Raw genomic sequence first — 23,328 nt, 5'->3', positions numbered from 1 at the left:
TATGGTGTGTTATCTCTATGCAGTCACAATTAACTACAAAAATAAAACCAAATTAATATTCACATGGTAAAATATTTGATTAGGGAAAAGCATCCCATTTTTACAGAAATTATAAAAAATTAAAGATTAGAAATATATATTTTTAGAATTATCTGTGACTGAAACACTCCAAGCATGGTTACTATCTAAAACATGATTTCTAATTATGTAAAATCTAAACAAGTATGATTCACGATATTTATTTAGGAAAGAAACTAGAGTTCAGTAAATATTATGTACAAGTATCTTACTACAGGAGAGTCAACTAACTACAACCAGCACTTTCAGACATCATGAGAAACATCTACAATGACAATTTACAAACATTCAACAAATGGAAAATTTGGTTGAATGGCACCACATGTTGTGCATGCAATTCTTTCTAGAAGGTTATTGGAAGGATAATTTTAATCATATACTAACTACATTTCTTTTAACCAGCATGCGTGGAAACCTAGAACATTTTGAGAGAGGAGAATCAAGGGCTATGCCTGACAGTTTTCCCATGCTAGGTCCAAAAAAGAGTGGGGATTGAGCCAAGCTACAATGAAATAGCCCTTATATAGCAGTTAATATCCAAACTGGTACATGGGAAACAAATACAGAGTGAAACAAAATTCACGCACAAGCTCTGCATAATATTTCGTTGTTAAACATGTAAAAAATATTGTACCACATATGACCTGTGACATTTAGTTTTCAAGTCACACATTACTATCAAATGGTGCAAACTATCAAATGATCAAACCATGGGCGGCTGATAGTTAAAATTCATGATCAAAGCAGCCTGCATCCACTTCAAGGTAGATGGAAGTGCACCACACAACATTCTCTCAACTAGACCCTAAAATGCTGGCATTAACTGCTGTCATGTCTGCTTCAAATCTTGCCACAAGGTCTTCAATAGTCTTGAGAGGGATTACACAACTTTACTCCTTCAGGTGTCCCCATAGGAAGAAACCTTTTGAATTAGATTCGGTAAGAGGGGGCCATGCAATTGGCCCTTGACTTCCATGTCACCTTTGTGGATTTGTTGCATTAAACCAGTGTCAGATATAGTGCACTTTAACTCTGTCTAGGTGAAACAACCACATCTGTCACACAGCTAGAGGCACATCATCTAGCAGCCCCGGTTAAACAGTTTCCAGAAAACCATGACATTCCTAAGCACTGAGCCTGGCAAGTAGCAGACAGAGACCCACAACAATGTCTCCGAAGATTCCAGCGCCAACACTGAAGCGGAAGTGAACCTGAGGCCATGTTCACACATAGCATAAGGATTATCCCTTTCTCAGAGGTGACTTGTGGACATTGAAGACACCCTCATGAGTAAAATGCGCTTCATTTGCCCAAAAAATATAGCATAAAAAGAGACCATCTGCAATGCATCAATGTCATTTCCATTCACAAACTTGAAAACGTCCTTTAGGACGATCATCTGGAAGAAGATGTGCACTCCTCAAGTAGCCATATGGATAAAATTGATAATTATAAAGCATTTTGAGGGCCTTCTTTGGGAGAGTCCCAATTCAAGTGTGAAATCATGTGACCTTCTCCACGGCCCTTCATTCCACAAGGAGACAATGCTCCAGTAGTTGAAATACATTGGCGTTGGGATGATGTCAACCAGGATATTGCAGCATGTATTCCCATGCAGCAGTACGAGCTCAACTATTACAGGTACCAAGGGTTAAGAGAGTGTCACATTATTCATCGTGTGTCGTAGTCCATGGTCAATCAATCAATCACAGCTGACACATGCTGTACACTGTGCCTTGAGTACACCAAACAATGCCCTATGTATCATTGTGACAAGTAACACTACTGAGATGTTACCCCATTTGATGGTGACATGTATCTCAAAAACTAAAAGCCTCAGGACATAAGCTGCATAAGAGTTTCAGATTGTTTTTGAAAATGAATCACACCATGAAGAGCTTGTGCTAGGATTTCCTTTCATGCTGTGCACTATTGAAATGGAGCATATAACTGGTATTTACTTTGAAGTGTAATTTAAATGATCAGTGTGTATTAAGTTCTTAATTTGATATCTGTCATGGGAAATACAGAGTTCATAACGTTTTTGACTTTGTCTTATACTTATCATATTCAGTCATTTCTTTTCATTTCTAGTGTTTTAGCTGCTATAGTTCTCACAGGGCTATCGTTCTATGGCTCCCAAAAACATACAACAATTCTGGCAGTGCAGGGAAAACGATAGGTTCGAGAGATACCCTCTATATTCCCTTCGATGCCAGTAGTGTGGTTGCCTTCCTCCCCCTCAGCACCCTTATGAAGTTCATGAAGGAGTTCTCCCTCTCTCTCTTTCTTTTTCTGCAGTTGTTTGCGAAATTGCTTGGAATTGCAAAGATCACAGAAAGTCTTGTTCCCTACGGCAATTCATAACAGGACGAATTATGTGGAATGGATGTCAATGTATTTTAAACATAAGGGTAGTTTGAAGTTTGTACTTACCTGATAATACTGCATATTAATTAGATATTTATGTGGATATTTTAATATGCTCAGCAACTTCCTGAGCTATGTGAAAAATTACACAGCTTATAATCTATGTTACATGTCAGTGTTCATAATGGTCTAATACGATCTATTTCTCTGTATCCTGGATTAACTCCACTTCAAGAGGACTTTTACAGTTATGGATGTAAGAAAATTAAGTATATAATGTGATTCTTGAATGGGGGCACACGGTAGCATAGTTGGTTGAGGGGCTATTCTACAAGGTGGGGTCGCGGGTTCAAGTCCTGATGAGGTCATTGGATTATTTTCAATTGACCTAATCCTTCCAGCCGCACTATGGCCCTGGGGTTCACTCAGCCTCTAACAGAAATGGGTACCAGGAATTAATTAAATAATTTTCCTTGGGAGTAAAGCACGGCCGGCGCGTAAGGCTGACAACTTCACCGCCATCTTTGAGCCGGTTGTCTAGATAATGTGGGACCCTCAATGTCTCAGAACCCTATGGGCCTTCACGGTATGTTCCAGGGGTAGCTTTACTTTACTTTTTACTTTTTATGTGATTCTTGAATATTCCAATCATAAAGATATCATCTGTTGCTAAAACATTATCAAGTCTGTCTTCCTACAATATGAACAGTATTAAGCCCCCACATTGGAAAGACAGCAAATAGCCATCTGAGCTGTGGCATGGCCTAGTTTTAGATACAACTAAATGTTCATGAATGAGATTTTACATAGTTTCTACAGTTCCTTCAGGCACATATCAGGCTGTACATCTATAAAGCTATGACCATTTCCCTCTAATGTCCTTTCTAGTTCATCATTCATGTGCCATCCTACCATGTGATGCTATGTAGTCTAGTTATTGACAGTGTTGTAAAAACAACACACAAAAGTATTAGCCACTAAATATTCAGCCAAACATTTTAAATATAAACAAGGATTACATTTTAAATATTCTGTTTAAAAGATGCATGTTATTACAAAGTCAGTCAACAGAACATATAAATTCTGTCTACGAGTTAGACACAAACTAATGGCTGCTGAACAACAACCTCATCATCATAAAGTAAGAGAAAATTTGCATAATTCATGTCCGGTTTCCACTCATTTCTTGTGACTCATTATGAACACTTACAAGACATAAGGGAATTAGTTATTTACATTTATATATCATTAATAGCTTCTATTAGAGAAACTTTTTAAATGTTTTGAATAATGTGCTATCTCTCAGTAAAATAACTCATTAGTGAAAACCCTGCTTCAATTATTTTTCACTTCATGGAAGAAGCAATATTTTTATTGCACATTGTCTTTTGTTATGAATGTTGTGTTCCCTAATATATTTTAATATTGTTTTATCATTTTATCAAGTCTTATCATTCAGAACTGCACAGAAGATAAATAAAAATTAAACTGAGGGAATAAGAGAAGGAGAAATAGAGATGTCAGGCAAGACACATATGATAAAGAGGCCTGTGATTACATCCATTGAACTAGATAAGTGTTGACATTTTACATAGAAATATTCAAAACTGCTTGAACTGTATTTGATTTTGTCCTGTGCTCCACAGTTTGAAAATTAAGATTAACACTGTACAGCATTCAAGTATATATTAATATTTGTGTAATTTAATATTTTCACTGCTAATGTTTAACATTACCAGTGCACTTACAGACTTATATATGACAGTTTAATATACAGTGTATTCATTAGGAGACTTGATACTAAATGTGCACAAATAGTAATTATGAATCACAAGCAAAAACACAAAAATAAGTTAAAAATGAAAGGGCATAGAAAGTATCTGACTTTGCAGTGACAAGATTAATGCATGTATGCATGTTTATAATGCTTCACAGTTCATAATCCAATTATAAAATCAAGCATGTGTGATTGGAACATCATATTTCACACTTTCAAAATAAATATATAAAATAATGGAATAAATTTTCCATCTTATCAAAGTTACAGGTCTGATCAGGGTTAGAAGCAAAGAATGTATTATTAATATAAATAAAATACAGGAAAATAATATTAAGAAATAGCGATAACAACAACCAATTAGCTTGATATCTGTTCATTATTTGCTGTTTATATATAGCGTTTAATTTATTATCATCATTATGTAAGATTTGAAGTTTCCATGGCAATTAAATAGGCTAAAATCTTCTCAAGTGATCGAAGTTTAGATGAAGATCAAAGTTTAAGAGATCTCCTTCATCTCCATCATCAGGGTCACTGTGTTAAATAACCATACATGGCTGATATATATGTGTGCGCATGTGTGCATGTGTGTGTGTGGGCACATGGGTGTGAGATAATAGGCTAGAGTTGGCTGGGTTTACACACTTTGACTCTGTTCTCCTACTGCACAGTATGCCAATGGGATCAGACATTGATTTGACAGAAAGGAATATATATCAGCAATGTATGGTTATTCACCACATCGACTCTGACAGTTATTATTATTTACAGACAACCCAAAGTCCACAGCAATAATATTATTGAACTCACAGAAATATACAGCCACTGAATTTTCACTGTTGATAAGACTTCGGAGTTCATCCCCTTCTAGAGCTTCAATAACTTCACCTGAGGGATCTTTCTGGGTCAAAAGCCAGTTCAGGAGTTGCTCCTCATTGTACAAATCTCCTGAAATTATTTTCTATGAGTAACAGCAGATTACACTATAATTTTACAATGTATATTTTATGTACCTGTATATTAAATTGAAATTAGTGGGTGCAGGGGCCATAAAGTGTACTCTTCAGTTAGAGAATAATGCACTGGAATCCCTGTTCAGTGCTATTCAATGTAAGGATTTTCCTCATTTCATGTACAGTTTCAGTGACCTGGGGTCAGTGATCTCTACATTAAATTACTTCTATTTAAGATTTTCATCATTTTAATATTCATATCAGCTACTCCCAAAAGAAACCTTAAATGGGGGTTTTATTATCTTAGAAGCAGATAAACTTACTCTTTTAACTATTAGTATTATCTGTTCAGACAAATATTAATGGGAAATAAAAGCTCCAAATATTAATAATAATATTTTGGTGAATTCTTCTTTGGAATGATGTGGAGGCCACATGAGAAATCCAGTTAAAAACAATGATTAATCTTCAACTCTGATACTTCGTTGACAGCTCCATAGAAATAGACCACAGGGAAGACCTCCCTAATGATGCCACTAATTTGTGTCAGATCACTTGGGTTAACATGTTGAAAGCTTTTGTGCTTTTGAAGATAAATCAACACTCTATGTCTGTAGTACACTAAAATTTATGTGGCAGTGAAAAAGTCTGAGATTAACTTTTTCACTAGTTACTCATATTTGAATTTATCTTGCTACCTGATATCATTATGTTGAAAAGCTTTAATCCTAATGTCAAAACCAGGTAATATAACATGGTTGAGATCTCGTTGTAATAGAACTATATTTTGTTTCAACACAAACAGGAATTTTACCTCCATTCCATAAATTAAACACAAAGTGACCTATAAATAATTATCATATTAAAACAATTACAGAGTATGAAATACATTTTTTGTTCAGTTTCTTTAACTTGTTATAAACTTCAGTTATTCTCTGTATATAGAATGACATAGAAGTGAAGTAAATACTGTAATTAATGAATCAATCATTATGATAGAAAATAATTATTTTTCACAATCCCGAATGGAGGTTTCTCTACCGAATCTTATGATAGTATAGATTAGGCCTGGAAAAGACAAGAGGCACAGCCAAGACACTAGATGGATGTTCTATAAATTTTTTAATAAGTTGTATGCCTGTATGGGGGTCCTGTAAAGCACTTTAAGCTAATTTTTGGACATAAACTAATAATAACAAAAATTTACTTATATACAGTGCCCTACCTGCATATATTACAGGCTCCTTGGATCCCATTTTGAAGAACACAACAGCAGGTAAAGCAAACACACCCAACTCTTTAGCCATTTGCTTGTCATCAATTTTAACAAAGTCTATTCCAGCTCCATCTGCTTCATCATCAATGTGTTCTATCTCAACCAGCACTCGGCTACACTGTTTGCAGTCGTCACTGTCTGAAGACAAGTTACATGTTAAGAGACATGTTCTTGGTACATAAACACTTACAGTTCACACTATATGAGGATCATAATGTGAAAAGTGTACACAACGTTGACATCTGTCACAGAAGAGTTCATATAGTATAATCTCAGCAGGGCAATGTTTAGGATGTTGTTACATTCATTTATTTTTTCTATATGAAGCATGGTGAATTACAGCTTTGTTTTTTTTTTCGTTTTCTTTTAGACATAAGAAGCAAATTGAAAGGAATCTTTGCTATATCAGGAAAACTGTCACATTCCTAAAAATGAGTTTTTTGCAGGTAGATTTCTCTAACTATGAGAAGTAAAGTAAAAAAGTAAAGTAAAACTATCCCTGTAACAGGCCGTGAAGGTCCATAGGGTTGGAAGACGTTGAGGGTCCCACATTATCTAGACAATCGGCTGAAATTTGGCGGTAAAGTTGTCAGCCCTACGCGCCAACCACACTTTACTCCCCAGGAAAATGATTTAATTAACTCCTGGTACTCATTTCTGTTAGAGGCTGAGTCAACCCCAGGGCCATAGTAAGGCTGGAAGGATTAGGTCAATTGAAGAAAATCCAGTGACTTCATCGGGACTTGAACCCGCAACCTTCCAACTTGTAGCCTAATGCCTCAACCAACTACGCTACCACGTGCCCCCAAAATATGAGAAGGAAGAATAAAAAATAAATATTGATCTAAATTTAATTTTAATACATAGGGATGGAGGAGCAATGACACTCAGTAATTAGTAGCATTCACTGCTTTCTCTTAGGTTAAGTGACTTTTGGAGACATAAGTTCTATACTGGTCTCTTGCATACAGTAACTGAATTGCTAAGATTGAATACTCTAACTGTTGGTTTGTGGGTTGCATTGCTGCAGAAACATAAGTGATTTTCCAATATTTGTTGTGAAGATGCATTCATATTAGTAGTGCATGTCAGACACTGTTTAATTTATATATGCATAATGTTGCTTAATTCTCTGTTATTTCCATTTCTGTAACTGTGTATGAACTTTATGATGCATGATTCTGTCAAACTGTTGAGATGGGATAACTGTTCACATGGTAAGTGGTATTACCCCACTGTTGGGCACCATTACACCACAAAGATGTGAATGAGTGAAATTTTATTAGTCTTAATATTATGTTTAATATTAACAATGACAACAAACTACAAGAACAAAAACAACAACAAACACAACAAAAACAATGATGATGAAGATGATGATGATGATGATGATGATATCAGTAACATTAATTATAACAATAAGAACAGAAACTCTATTTAAAAACAACATTTTACTAAAAGCAGCAAAATATATAGGCCTACAGATGTCTTCTAATATAGCTGGAAGAAGGAAAAAATGATCACGGACAGTGGCAACAACTGAAGCAGTCCTGAAAACTTTAGTAAGAGAAGAATCAATGTAAAAGGCTACCTACACTTATAACATCCTATATAGTTCTACCTACAGACTCAAAGCAGAAAAATATTTTGGTCTCCATTATGCAGGAAATGTCTTTTACTATTCAGGACAAAAATGGCTTGGCAACTCATGTGTCATTGTTAGAGAAGCTATGAATGCTTTATAGAATGCCATCTTCAGAACACAGAAGTCCAGCATGTATGTATGCACAAAGAAACAAAATCTCCAAAGCAAGTCACCTTGCAAGAAAATACTGAAACAGAGGATCTCTCAAGAGACATTTTAACCTGAATATTCAGGAACCATAAACTACTTCTGGAAAGTGTGTAGCTTCTTTCAACAAGGAAGGAATTCACAGTTGTCCTCTGATCTTAAGTTTGTGATATCAAAATAGAATTTCTGAGTATTGAGGGCTTAAAATGTTGGTGACACTGTAATAAGCACAATGCAGACTCTGGGCTATACTGTTGCATTAAAAAAGGGGGAAAAAACAGGTAGAAATATGTCTCTGTTATGCTTTCAGTGGAGCAGGACATTATAATAACACATCTAATTCTGTATATTCCCTGTTGTTCCAATTTTCATTCAGATTGGACAGTGCTGATAACATATTACATGATGACCAACATGCGTTTCTGTGCATGTATCAAGTTAAACTTGCTAAATATTTATTCATTTTTGGAAAATATTTGCAGAGGAAAATGAAATGTATTTAACATTCAATACCTTTTCCTGTAAGTCATAATTAAAAAAATAAATCAGATACTATGAGTAATATGTACTTTCCCCAATTTCCACATATCTTAGCTTATCTGTGTTGTTTAATTATTTGTACATCTCTCCCTTCATTATCAACGATAATAAGGAGTACATCATAGCTCTATTCCCAAACAAATCTCTATCACCTCAGCTTAAAAAATATGGACTTCAGAAATAGAAAATCACTCTTCTATGGATGATTGAATGACTGAGAATGTATCTGATTTTAAAGCGTTTAGATTGAAGTGTTATTTGTTGCATAGTGCCTTCTACTCTCTTCAGGAGTTTTTTTATATGTAAGATGTTGAATTAAATGACTGTAATTGTCTGTTAATGCATGTGCTGGTGGTTTTTTTATATAATTTATTTAAGTATTTATGTATTCTTTGATTATGTTAGGTGTGATTGTTATTAAATCTATATATTCTCTTTGATTTTATCCGATTGTATATTTTACAGTTATGGATGTAAATAAAAATTATTAATTATTATTAAAAAATTACTAACTTGTTTTCAATCTGGCTGAAAGAGCACTTTGCTACTTACACCAAAGTATCTGTTGAAATCTCTGTGGTCTTGATAATAATACTGTGCACACCATACATCAATAACTTCATTTGTTCTGCAAGACGAAGGGTATCCTAATTATTCTGATTCCTTCTCACACATCATGCATGGTTCCAACACTATATCTGATATTCAATGATCCAACGATAAATGCTCTGAGCAAAGAATATGATATTTTCCTAAAATATAATGCTTCTAGGAAGATCACTCCTTACATGTGAAACTCAATTTTCACAGAAGCTTAAACCAGAGTGGCAGCAATTGATAAAATCTTCCCTGTTTTGAGAAAAGCGTCATTTGGCCTTTGAACCCTAATACTGTATTCTCTGATGAAGATTACACTATTTCAGATACCTTTCTGGGAAGGTAACACAATTAATACATGTTAATGTTCTAGGAATAAACCAAAACTATGATGTATAAAGTACTTATAAGATCAGTGCTATCTTATGCCTCTGACACCTGGCCACTGTCAAAATCGGATGAAAGACTGTTAAGTATATTTGAAAGGAGGATCTTGAGATATATCTTTGGACCAGTGGAAGAAAATGGAATATGGAGGAAGAGGTATAACCATGAGCTATACAAACTATTTAATGAACCAGACATTATTGGATTTATAAAGGTGAAAAGGCTTGAATGGGCTGGACACACAATACGTGCCAGCGAGAATAGAACCATCAAGAAAATGCTTAACACCAAACCAGAAGGAAATAGGAGAGTGGGAAGACCAAGGTTAAGAAGGGAAGAATGTGTGTGGCAGGACACAGAATTTTGGGTATAAAGAACTGGAGGAATGTAGCATCGAATAGAGAAGAATGGCGAGCAATCCTGAGGAAGGCCAGGGCTCACAAAGGGCTGTCGTGCCAGTGATGATGATGATGATGATGATGATGAATGTTCTAGGAATGCCTTGTGACAGTCATGAAAAAATGGCTGGCACAGTCATGGCAAGACTAACATTAACCCCCCCACAAAAAAAGAAAAGGCTATAAGAATCTGAAAACTGACAATCAATGAAGTTACAAGGAAAGGAATTACCAGAGATATGTAGTTTTCAAATACATCAATCAAAAAAACAAACAAACTCTGTGATTTCACTATGCAAGCGAACCATACCGACTGAGCAACCGCCGCTTGCCTGCTGAGTTTAGTGCCAACATCACTCAACAAGCCAAAAATTTCTTAGAGATAGAAGAAATATAAGACAGAATTAATGTCTGAATCTACAACAGATGAGTTCAGAAATGATAAAATATATCTGTGTGAAATGATGTGTAACATGGTCTTGATCTTACACCAAAAGACATTTCTTGCATATGCAGAAAATCTGAAAGAGATAATAAGCTGTGGTTCTGATTAGTCCCATTTTCCAGTTGGACACATGAATGCCATAATGAAATGACTCACTTCATACTCATGCATGAGGTCACTGTAAACTGTAGTGTGAGGTCACACCTATATTTGCAGCATACATTCTGCCAAACCACATCTGGAAATCATTATCTTTGTCCATAGCATAATGGAGATCAAAGCAAAATTTGGGTTTAACTGTTCTGTAACTAGTTATTAATTTGTCTGCTTATGAACAGTAATGTACATAAAAATAAAACATCCTGAATTAATTTTTTTTATTTTATATAGCCTATCTCTTAAGTGTGAACTGTTACCCTCTTTCCTGACAGATCAAGCAAGAAACTGGCAAATGTCTTGTTATTTATTACCAAGATATCACAATGTATATGTGTGCAACATGCATCTTGGTGATACATACCCACACACCACTCAGTAATATTATAAATGGAAAAACATATTCTTGGTAACAAACACACACATTCTAACATCCGCACATGGATCCTTCTGTAACATTATAAGTAAGCAAATTTTCTCACAGAAGAATACAGCTATGTAATCAGATGTTTGTCGAATTTTCTGGAACATTTTCCTGTTGACTCGTTCAATGTGATCTGTCAGTTCCATATTTTCAGGGTCTGTCAGCCAGTCCAAAATCTCCTCATCATCATCAATATCACCTGCAAACACACAAAATGCCCTAGAGTCAATGAAGTATTTGCCTTTCAGTTACACTTATTGATGTTAAATTGCATAATATTCCCATAGGTTAGAAGCATTAATAAATACAGTAATTTGACAATCTGTGAAAGTTATACATATGCATGGTCTCCAACCTAATAATTAGAAAAATTTAATGTAAACTTCAGATACTGACAACTTTCTTAATTTTTCAATATCTGACAAGTTTTTTTTTTTACAAAAAATATAACAGGAACTACAATAATTGTGGTCAATGGGAGTATCAGAAACACAAAAATAATCAAATTAATGGATGCTCCAATCAGCGAAGATTCTAACGATTTCAAAAACAAATCTGACCAACTTAAACACTTCTAATGTCTCCAATAACAAACAATGAAGCCAACTGATGCATTCAATTCTGCCAAAAATTACTTTCTATGTTGTTAATTCACCTCGAGAGTACTGAACTTTTCCAACATTCAAATTAAAGTTCACTGTTTACTCACTTTTGCTTATATTTAATATTTCATTTCGTAATTACTTCTTAACAAAAGTTTCAGAAAAATATGAGCATCAAATGAATAAAGAACAGCAGTGTAAGGACATTCATTATCTTCTTTAAACCGAAGCTATAAGTGGTATTTGCTCACACTTTCTGCAGAAACGGACAGACCTGTTTCATAATTTGTAGAGAATGTGAATAGACCAAAAATAATTATTTTTAATTCTAATTTTATTAATTACATCACAACCTATTCTGTGGCATTTTTCTGGCATGGTATCACTGATCTGTCACAACCAATAGTACTTTTACTGTTGACTACCATGTTACATTCTTAATTTTCTATAAATTCACAATTAAATGACAGGTAAAATAAAGATACCTNTTGCAGATTTACCTATACTTTTTTTTTCTTCAACCCTGAAGATGGGGGCGATACGTTCCTCCGAAACGTCGGTTAACACCACATATACACGGCGCCAAATCCCAGAAGACTGCTTTCTTCATCCCAGGAGATGTTCCCCAATCATAGTTGTGAATGAGAATTTGTTACAGTTCATATTAGATATAACATGATCTATGAATAATGATGGAAAATCACAATACGTTATAATAACAACAGTATTGGTTAAAGTTTTGTTATAATTCTAAAAAAAATATTAAATACATTAAGATGCAAACCATCATAATTGATGTATTTTCCTTTGCGGAAGTATGTGATGCCTGGGGGCTTACGATAACCATACTTCTTTGCCATAAGCCGATCACATGTCTTTACAATCTTGATACCATATTCAGCAGCTTCATCATCGATCAGCTCTATGTGGCGCAGAATTCTAGGGGAATCAGAGCTCTCTTCGTTGTCTGGACAGAGCAAAATGTTGCTTGATTAATGAGTATAATGAACACATGTACCAAATTGTGTGTTTATTCATATATTCTTTCAAAGGTATATATTTAAATTAATAGTCATTTATTTATAATGCAAGGATCTGAACTTAACTCGGGAGTTGTAAAAAATGGACCTCACCAAGCACAAAAACTGTTTAAAAGTATTATCCCCAATATATTGATTTACAGGTAAACAAAAAGGGAAAGCTATCACTGTAAGAGGCCATGGAGGCCCATAGGGTTATGTAAGATTTTTCGTTACTGAATACACCATAGAGATCGTTAATTGGTTTATTTAAGAACCTACAAATCTCGGCTACAATTAATTATAACAAATTTGCGGGGTTTCACACTTTATAACCCTATTCGCAATATTCAGTTCACTCTATTGCCCGTAGTCTACACGTTTCACAGTACGGGACCTATACAAGTGTCACTGTGTTACACACTCCAAATTAATTCTCAGTTATCACAAAGTGTCACTGATTATCACACACTAATTGTCTCTGGGGACGGCTACACGTTAACTAACTCCAGCGGCTGTGCAGTTCCCTTATATAGCCGCAGTGCTTGCCTGTTGCATAATGAGTGCCTTGTCACAGTAGGAATCGGTGCCACGTCGCCGTGTTTGCATATAGCCTATCAATGCTGTTACCTCATGCCGTCTTACGTCATCGCGCGTTATGTGTTACGTCACCGTGGGGAGAGTGGCGGGGTGATGACTCGCCTATTACCGTAGTAATGAGAGCGCTACGTTACCGCCACGTGCCGCTGGGGAGGTAGGGGTCCTCCGTTGCGCAACATGTCACAGTTATAAGACATTGAGGCTCCCTTATTTTTTCTAGACAACTGGCTCACAGATACCAGTGAAGTTGTCAGCCTTAACCTCCAGCCACAATTTACCCCCAGGAAGAGTCCTGGTACTCATTTCTGTTAGAGACTGCATCAACCCCAGAGCCATAGTGCAGCTAGAAGGATTAGATCAATTGAAAAATCCAATGGCCTCTTCAGGGAATGAACCCATAACACTCTGGCTTGTAGCATAGTGCCTCAGCCAACTATGCAACTGCATGCCCCATTTTGTGCCATAATACATAATTATATCCATAATTTTACATTCAAGTCAGCTCACACAGGGCCAATGTTTTTAAGTTAGCCTTCAAAAATTTCCAAAATTCCAGTAAAATAATATGTATCCCTTATCCTGTAATTTTATAAATTTAGGTTATTCTATCTCAAAGGTTAATCATTTTCTCAGGAATAAAGTTCTATTTTTCCTCATGAAGGTTACAAAAACTTGCATAGATGGTATACTTACCACTAAAATATGCCAAACTAACTACAGTAAATCCATCATCACATTACACAATAATTTTCTGATATTACTAACATCAGGTAGAACTGAAACTTTCATGTATTTTCTTCTTAAGCAATAGTGTGGAACACTCCTCTAACATGCTATGTTCTAAGTATAGTTCTAATGTGATTTCATAATGAATGTAAACTTACAGAATACTACAGCAAGGAACTCCTTTGTTTCAATATATTGGAAGAGCTTTTCTCTGTTGACTTCTTCAATACTCATGTCTGTCTTCTGTTTCACCATCCAGTCTAACACATCACTTTCATCATGCAAGTTTCCTGAGAAATACCAGCAAAGCATATGCGGTCACAAGCAATGATAGGAATCAGAATATGTATTCAATTAAAAAGTGATAATATCAAATGAAGAACTACAATAAAAATTTTCTGTCTTTACAGTGATCTGAGATTATTTATTACACATTACAAAGTAATTCATAACGCACAAACTTAAAGTATTTGAAAGGCATTCAATTTTTAGCTAAATAAACATATCCAAACATGAAAGAACAGATTACACACAAGTTACCTGATGAAAGGATCAGTCCTGGAATGGCCATGTTGAAATTGTACCAAAATGAAACTATGTTATGTTTATCTGTTCAGCCAGGTGTATCAAGACAGTGCTCTAGACTCTTCTGCACTCTGTTAATATAAACTAATGAAGAAATAAATAAAACTAACAATGTTGCAATCCAAATAACTACAAAATAAATATTTTAATTATATTCTTGGAACATCCAAGTTACAAGATCTTTGCTTCTAACCTGCATGCTGATAGAATTTTTAAAATTAAAAGCAATATTTCATGCATGAAAGCTGTGGATGCATTTTAGCAACAGATTTTCTCATAGTTTAATATATTCATAGCTAACAGTATTCAGTACTCTTCTTGCCTGATGAATCAGAATATCCACGAAGAGAGTCTAATTATTGAATCAAATATGAACACTATACAATTAATTTTATTTCTTCACTTGTTTTATTTTTCACCTTAAAATGAAGACTTGTGATTTTCCATCATTATTGTATATTCTGTTTTGTCCAGCAAAGTTACTGTTCAGTCTTACATTTACACACACATGCGCGCGCACACGCACACTATATATATATATGAATCAGTGTCTTTATGTTGTGTTACATTTTTTGTAAATATACAGTACATTTGAAAGCAATGCCCATGATTTAATAATCCACTTTTTTTATTCAAAGTTTACAGTAAGATTGTGTAAAAAAAAGAACACATTCTTCAAAGGACAATGATGATATAATAATGATAATGTTGGGAACTTAAATAATATGCATTTCTATTTTGCAGTTTCAGTAACTGTCATGCTCGTTACAAAAGGAAGACATACATTTGAATGCTTTAGCCTCATTACAAAGAAAGAAAGTACTGAAGGTGTAGCAGGAAAGCACTTACACAGGATGACAAATAATATCGGATCTGCATTCAAACCAAGTGACAATCTATAATTTACAAAAGCTTAAACACAATCATAACAAATGGAAGTGGATGGGTAAAGGAGACATTCTTAAGTTTACAGGAATATAGTTTAGTTATATTTTTAGGCCTGATCAGGCATACGATAGCTAAGAACGTTCACATTAAAGAAGGAAAATATATAGAGAAAAAATTAAAACTTCATTTTTCAAAGTTCATGAAATATACTGTGAACAGCATTATAAGGGGAAGAGACCTTTTGAGTTCAATTAATACAGCAGCTTGTGTGAGAAATAAAATCAACTGGTCCAAATTTATGGCAGCATTGACCAGTAGGAACAAAGTCCTGTAATGAACACATGATTCTCTTACTCTACATTCTATTCACAAATTGTAGAGATCATCTGACACAGAACTCTAACCCAAAAAACTAAGCATAAGTTCATCAAATGTGTGATTTGTCAGTGCATTCTATGTACAGTGAATGATGTGACCAATAATATACAGAGAAATAAGATGCACTTTTGTGGACTAGATTCTCCATTAAATAACTGAGATATGAATTGTTCACCTTTTATCACAACTTCAACGAATGGAACCTCCCTTCCCATGACAGATGCTCAGTGAACCACCGTTTTAAGACCATAATTTCTTATGATCCTACCATAAGTGAAATTTAGTAAATGTTGTGCCTTCTTTCTTGTACTTCACTTAGTTATTATGCTACCACCACCAAGAATATTTACCACTCCCAAAAAAACTTTTCTTTCCTCTCTTGGACTTCTCAGGCTTTTCTTTTGCAGAAGACGCATCCTTGCCTTTGTCTTTGGAAGTGACTAGAGGCTTGTTGTCTTGAGAAGTGGACTCTTTTCCAGTTGTTTTTAATGAGGGTTTGTCTAGCCTGCTGTTGGAGGTAGCAAATTTTCTGGCAGAAGCAGTAGTGGGGCTGGCGTTGGCTACCTTGGAGCTTCGTGGGGCCTTGCTCGGACAGCACTGATAGGGCTCATAGGAAGGATTGGGGACTGCGCTTTTTCCTCCAAGTCCAATGTAGAAACAGCCTTTGCCTGCAGCAGAATTAAGTAAACACTGAGTCAGTTTCTCAATTGTTGACTCATGAAAATCTACCACTTTTAAATTTATATATGGATACATCTTCTCAACAGAAAAGACTTAAGCTACACCATTTTTTATTTGCAGTCCCTCAAAATAATACATTCAATTTATTTTAATGTCTTTAAATAACCAAAAAATATTCATATAATCACATAAAAATATGCCTAAATATTTTATGATATGTATGAGTTTAGCGACTATTAACTTAGTGATTATACAGGTATATATGTACAAATTGAGAATTCACACAGTTTGTAAAGAACAGAGAAAAAAGACTGCAAACATAACAAAAGTATTATGAGCAACCTTTATAAAAGATTTGAAGCTCTGACTATGCATTTCATTGCTTGCTTACCCCTGCTGCAGACGACAACCGTTATGCCCATGTTGCGCCATGCATTAAAGATATGAGGAATATGGTACATGCAGGAAGGATGACAGAATGGCTCTTTGTATAATTAAATTAAAAATCTCTGATCTTTTCTTGACTGTGAGACAAATTAATGAGATCACATTTAGGGCACAAAATTCTTTGGCACTGAGTATGTTTATATAAAACGCAAATAAATTAAAGTGATTGTAACTGTTAATCAGACATTTCTGTCAAAATACAATAAATAAAAAATAAAGTTAAGAGCTCACAGGCACAATTATATGGCTGCAGGGCATAGAAGATACTATGGATACTATATTCAGGTCATTCTGATAAAGTCAGATGCTGCAATTTTCAAAACTGGACTGATGGTTCTAATTCACATGAGCCAGTAATGAACTATTGTATGGCATTGTTAATAATAGTGTTCAGTGGTTATGTCAGGAAGTAAGTAGTTTTATGAGTACATTACTTAGTTGCAGTACAGAACATGATGCTATGAGGAGAAGTGTCACTGTGTAAGTCTCTCAAACAGTTAAATATTAAACTGCTGTTTACAGTAGAGTCAAAATGCATGTCAACATGGTGGACTGACTTTTTATATAACAGTACTTGTAACTTGTATCTTTATCATTTTGCTTATTCGCAGACTGAGCTGTATGTATCCAATTAACATGGTAATATTAATACTGTATTATAATCTTATTAACTTTTCAAGCAGATCTATTATTGTTAAGATATTATGTATTTTTACTTGACTTGTTCCATATTCTATTGCGTGAACCTGTACTTGGATTTACAGAACATAAACAAATTCAAATTAAATTAAAATTCTTTACAATTTAAACCCAGCACTATTTATAATTCCAAAATAAATCATTTGGACTAAATTGTACACTATCTAAATATTCCCCCAGAAACTTCTGAATATCTGTTTATCTTAAAATTCAAAACTACTGCCGCTTTGCGAGATGTATCACCTTTACGTATTCATGAATTTAATTTTTTATTTTTTATTGATGTGAGGATGTGGTGACTTAAGATCTATCACTGGATTACCTGAAATAATAATATCATTATCATCATCGTCATCCTCATCATCGTCATCATTCTCATTAAAGTAATCATCATCATCATCATCCCCCTCATCATCATTGTCCTCATCATCATAATCGTCATCTTCATCGTTATCTTCACCTGCATAAAATTAGTAATAAGCATTTATGTATTCAAATAAAATGTAATGGATTTCAAATATGAGGTATTTTATTTTAATAAAATATAAATCTGAAAGATTTTGAAGTTTTTGGAAAATACATCCTGTAATTTTTGTGCATTAGTAAATAGTGAAGTGAATTGTTTTAAATGCGATGAATTTCAGATTTCTGTGCTTATAATCTCGAAGTTCTCTACTCAAAAAGCAAATATGTCATATGATGTAAGCCACTTATTGCCAACCATGAAAGAAATTAATGAAGTAGTAGCAGAAGTAGAGCCAGTTAAAGAAGTTGTTACATCGCTTGTTAATTAAAACAATATATTACAGTGCTATTAGGCTATTAATTATTGCATGTATCCAGTATAACAAGTTTGAGAGCCTAGAACAAATATTCAGCTTACAGAATGCAATCTAAAAATGATCAAAATTTACGTATACGTATGTATAAGACCAGTGTAGACGATCTTACTTTGCTCAATTAGCCAGTCCAGAACTTTTCCTTCATTCTTAAGATTACCTACAAAAAGGAAGAACACAAATATAATATTTACATGTCAGTACAAAATGATCATGGTATATATATATATGTGAGACTTCTAGGTATTTTCTGTTTGATTAATCACAGGTGCAGAAAATTTTATTAACAGAGTCTGAAACAGTGATATTTTCCAGTAACACGATTGTTACAGAAATGTGTACTGGAAGACAATTATTCTTAAATTTTGCACATAGTAATTCCTTAGTATCAATCATAGGTGGAATATCACAGCTCACTAACTGCAGTAACATCAAAAAATTTCTCATTGTGTTATAACAAAGTATTATTTTGAGACGTTAACATGACACACAGATTTCATTGACCATCATGATACCATACTCAGAAATGGCATACAGGATACATAGAATTCCCTACTTGGGAAATTTAATGTTATAGGAAACGCCTCTTCAACCTGTTATATCATAAATCTTGATTAAGTTTAGTTTATGGATGGAAGACTAAATAATAACCACTGTTTGGAACATTGTACTAAATTTAGTGCCGGTACCTATTTTGTAAAAAATGTTGAGGCTTATGAAAATAAATACAGAAGAATATCATCTTTTTAAAAATATAACAAACATAATATTCAAAACTAAGTTCTGCTCATAATAAATACAACTGGCAAAAAAATGTAATACCTATAAAACTTCATATTTATATGCTACTGTTGTCACATTTTATTTTACTTTAATAAATTTACTCTCATTCACTGCCTACATATATCAGTGAAGATTCACAATTTGGCATTCATCCTCTTGTCTTGCTTGGCTTTCGTTTTTGTTTGGATAACGTTCATTTCTGCTTAGATGGCTTCCATTTCTGCATCCATCCTGGCCACCAATTCTTGCATGCATTTTCAGTTGGCTTCCCTGTGGGCATCCACCTTGGCTTGGTTGATTCTCATTTCTTCTTGGTTGGCCTCTGCCTTGGCTTCCAACCTGGCCAACATTTCTTAGTTGGTTTTCATTACTTCTTTGATTTCATCTTTCATTTTGGCCAGCAAGCATTCCATTATTTGTTGCATTTCCATAATGTAGCAATATAACTACATGATGCAGTCTTAAATCTGATATTTCAATCAGTATGATCCAATTAATTATGATGAATCCAATAAGATTCAAGCAACTAACTTCTGACACCAAATTTTCATATGTACTGTGGAACATGTGATGAAAATAATGGGCCCTAGTTTGGATGATGGGGTTTATTGGCACTTCGGTTGTAATCTCTCTTAATTACAATTAATAGAGCTCTATTGCTGATTTATACAATTTACAGTTCACTGCTGCACATGCACTAGGACTCATCTTCACTAGTAATCTCCTTGCAATAAATCTCAATACAGAAACTAGCACTTCAAATCACTGTGAAGTCTTCTTGCCATTTCTTGTTCAATCACCCTAGAACCTTTGAACTCAACTAAAACTCTTTCTGCTGCAAGTGGGCTTGTGTCATATAGCCGCGGCATGGGCATTGCTGAAAACATAGTTCTTCTGCAGGCTACACAGAAAACACAAGTCACATGATAGCTAAGCACTGTTCAGGTGTGATGTCATTGCGCCTGCATGGAAGTGTGTTTACTGAGTCATTATCTAGAAGCTGGTTGCATAACCCCTTCATTCCATTGTTCTATGTTGGACCTTGTATGTGTTGTGTTTTGTTGTGTTGTGAACGTTGCTTAACAATGGATTTATATGCCACATTATGTATTTTAATTAATCTACAAATCCTAGTATAAATATAAACTCAATTCATATACAGTCTTCTACATTTAAATACACAGAATCCTACTGTTACATTTTATGATAATAATTACTTCACACCATCCATGACTTGTGTCTGTTAATGCAGCCTTGTATATTTTACTCTTGAGACAACACATCAAGAATTTACTAGCAGGCCGCTTACAATAACACAAAATATCTGTATTGCCACATGTTAGAAAACACATACTAAATCTTTTCAGTCTGCTGCAGTCTCCACTAGTCATTCCCTGGTAACAGTTTCTAACAGTGGGATTTCTTCAATTGCACTAACAAGTTTTTCTTCACAGGTTCCCTTACAATTGACTGCCTTCCTTACAACTGACTAACTTCTGACCTTGTCTCTTATTTATAACATGTGGGCACAGACCAACATAAAACACAGTTCTTCTATTTTTGCTCCCAGCATTTCTGTGGGAACATGTTGTATTTCCAAAAGTGTTACCCAGTAACTGCTCCTGTATATTTTCTTATCTTGCGGTTGTTGCCTATTAATAGATGTTGTTTCATTGCTTTTTCAAGGTCGTACACCCATTAACAACTCTGCACACTACAGTATTATACATACTGTTATAAGAGTTTCACACGCTACACAGATTATTAAGTCCTCTATTTTCTATAACAATTCTCCACTTAATTCAATTTGCCCTCTTAATTCTTCCAGGTTTATTACACAGAATTTATCATCAAATTATACCACCTGTGAAGCCATGAAGATTTTCATGAAGATTGAAATTTCTGTTCCTTAAAGTAGAACTAACAAACTCACTATTAATATTAGAAATAAATATAAACAAGTTAAAACTTACCATTGTACATGATAGGAACTCCAGTCTCATAGTACACTAAAGCTGGAAAGCTAAAGATTCCAATCTCTGATGCTAGTTTTGAATCTTTGGACTTAACAAATTGGATACCATGCCTATCGGTGTCATCATCAATAGTTTCCAGATCATCAAGGATAGCAGAGCAGGACTCACATTTGTCGTCATCTGGTGAGATAAAACAGCATATATCTCTTGATGAGAATTTGAAACACTAGTTTGTGAACAATAAATTAATGATGAATGGGGAATCTCAAACAAAGGTATTCAGATGTTCCTATCACAGTGAAATAACTTGCCAAATTTGATACTTTATATTTTATAAAAATAAATAATTTGTGAATAACCTCTTAATTACAATGTTTCACAGCAAAATATTTCATTATGATTGATTACTTAATAATGCCTAATTGGAACCTAGAAAATAAATATAAGATGCCAACAGTTTTCATAACATGTATCGGGCTGTTGCAGAAAAATGTTACTTGTGTTATTTGACATCATGTAACTCAACTTTTTTTTTTTTCTCCATTGGTCTCACTGTCCCAAATTTCATTAAATATTCATAGCTCAATTTATTTTAATACCAATAATTTTAGACATGTATGAAAATTATTATTCATTTTGAACAAATAATTAAATTATTTAGTCTTCACTCCCAAGATAAATTTTAAAAAGCTTCATATCATATCATATTAACATGAAATCTACAAAAGTCAAGATTGTGTTAAGTTATTAGATTCTTATGTATAAAACTTGTATGACAATCAAAATTGGAATGTGTGTTACAATGTGGATAAAGAAATATAGTGCAATGAAAGTACTGAGCATGCCCATTCATTTTCACACTTAAGAGATAAATAACTGTATTACTTAGAATAAGCAGTGGAGTGAGAGTAATAGTTAAGTTGCAGAACAATTATTCAAGTGTGCAAGTGCATATGAGCTTTTCTGCGACTGAAAGTTACCATGTTTATTGTGAATGGAAATTTATCTTAAAAGTTTTGAAAACACCCATCCCAACAAAAGTAAATTAAAGTTAATGCAGTTTTCTTATTTCATGTGAAAAAAATTGTTCAGTATAATTAAAATAAAGCTTACAGAAAAAGACAGCCAGATGTTCAACACTGGAAATTAGAACTTGCAATGTTTTTCTGTCTACACTCTCTATGACGTCTGGAGTTGATTCATGTAGGTCCAGCACCCATTCCAGAATTTGCTCTTCATGCATTAGGTCTCCTGAAAACAATTTCTCAGGTACTTCAGATAAAATTTAGCATGCATTTTAATTGAAGATATATCTATAAAGGATGACTTTGTTAATATGAAATGAATGAGAACAGAAGTAAACACAAATCAGCATAAGAAGAATGTGTGCATATTTCTTATGACGACACATGCATATGGAGAATTTATTTTCATTTAAGATACTGATGAAATATCTCAGTATGTGTGGAATGAATTTCTATCATAGTTCCTCCAGTTCAGCAGTTATGATACCATGATCTCCCTCCAACCTCAAAACACAAATCAAGATACTCTGAGCAAATCATTACAGAAATCTTACACATTTTATCAACATTTATCAAAATTCTGTAGAATTCTGTCTTTGTATTTATAATGGAGAAAAATTATAACTTTACAACATATTGTCCAATTATATAATAATAGTAATAATTATATTTTTAAGTTCTCAATATACAAATAACAGCATTTCATATACAATAATTAATTAAAGAATGGTAGGTCAGTATTTTATCACATCATATCAAGAAACTGTCTATAATTTGAACAATTTTATATCTAAAGGACATGTTGAAAATTTTCTAGGAATATTATTTAAGCCTTCATATAAACTGGTAATCCATGATGCCCAATTTTAACCAAAACAATATTT

At 34.0% G+C, this 23,328-nt stretch overlaps 1 protein-coding gene across 8 annotated transcripts in view; it reads right to left on the bottom strand.

The window, feature by feature from the left end:
• LOC111871518 overlaps window positions 1–23,328 on the bottom strand; it is a 139,945-nt gene that overhangs the window by 22,618 nt on the left and 93,999 nt on the right. For 3 of the 8 annotated variants that reach the window (XM_023864678.2, XM_023864679.2, XM_033754292.1), the window contains 9 exons: window positions 22,533–22,670; window positions 21,417–21,599; window positions 18,773–18,820; window positions 18,144–18,281; window positions 16,345–16,662; window positions 11,255–11,395; window positions 6,407–6,595; window positions 5,039–5,176; window positions 2,274–2,429 (listed from right to left, as the gene is read on the bottom strand). In XM_023864678.2, the coding sequence (XP_023720446.1) occupies window positions 2,274–2,429; window positions 5,039–5,176; window positions 6,407–6,595; window positions 11,255–11,395; window positions 16,345–16,662; window positions 18,144–18,281; window positions 18,773–18,820; window positions 21,417–21,599; window positions 22,533–22,670 (1,449 nt within the window). Of the gene's footprint in view, window positions 1–2,273; window positions 2,430–5,038; window positions 5,177–6,406; window positions 6,596–11,254; window positions 11,396–12,582; window positions 12,766–14,301; window positions 14,434–16,344; window positions 16,663–18,143; window positions 18,282–18,772; window positions 18,821–21,416; window positions 21,600–22,532; window positions 22,671–23,328 lie in introns of all 8 variants that reach the window. The other 5 variants (XM_023864683.2, XM_023864684.2, XM_023864682.2 and 2 more) reach the window with 4 other exon arrangements.

The sequence above is a fragment of the Cryptotermes secundus genome, unplaced genomic scaffold (genome assembly GCF_002891405.2).
Source record: "Cryptotermes secundus unplaced genomic scaffold, Csec_1.0 scaffold934, whole genome shotgun sequence".
Lineage (NCBI taxonomy): Eukaryota > Metazoa > Arthropoda > Insecta > Blattodea > Kalotermitidae > Cryptotermes > Cryptotermes secundus.
This window is presented reverse-complemented; position numbering and strand designations above follow the sequence as displayed.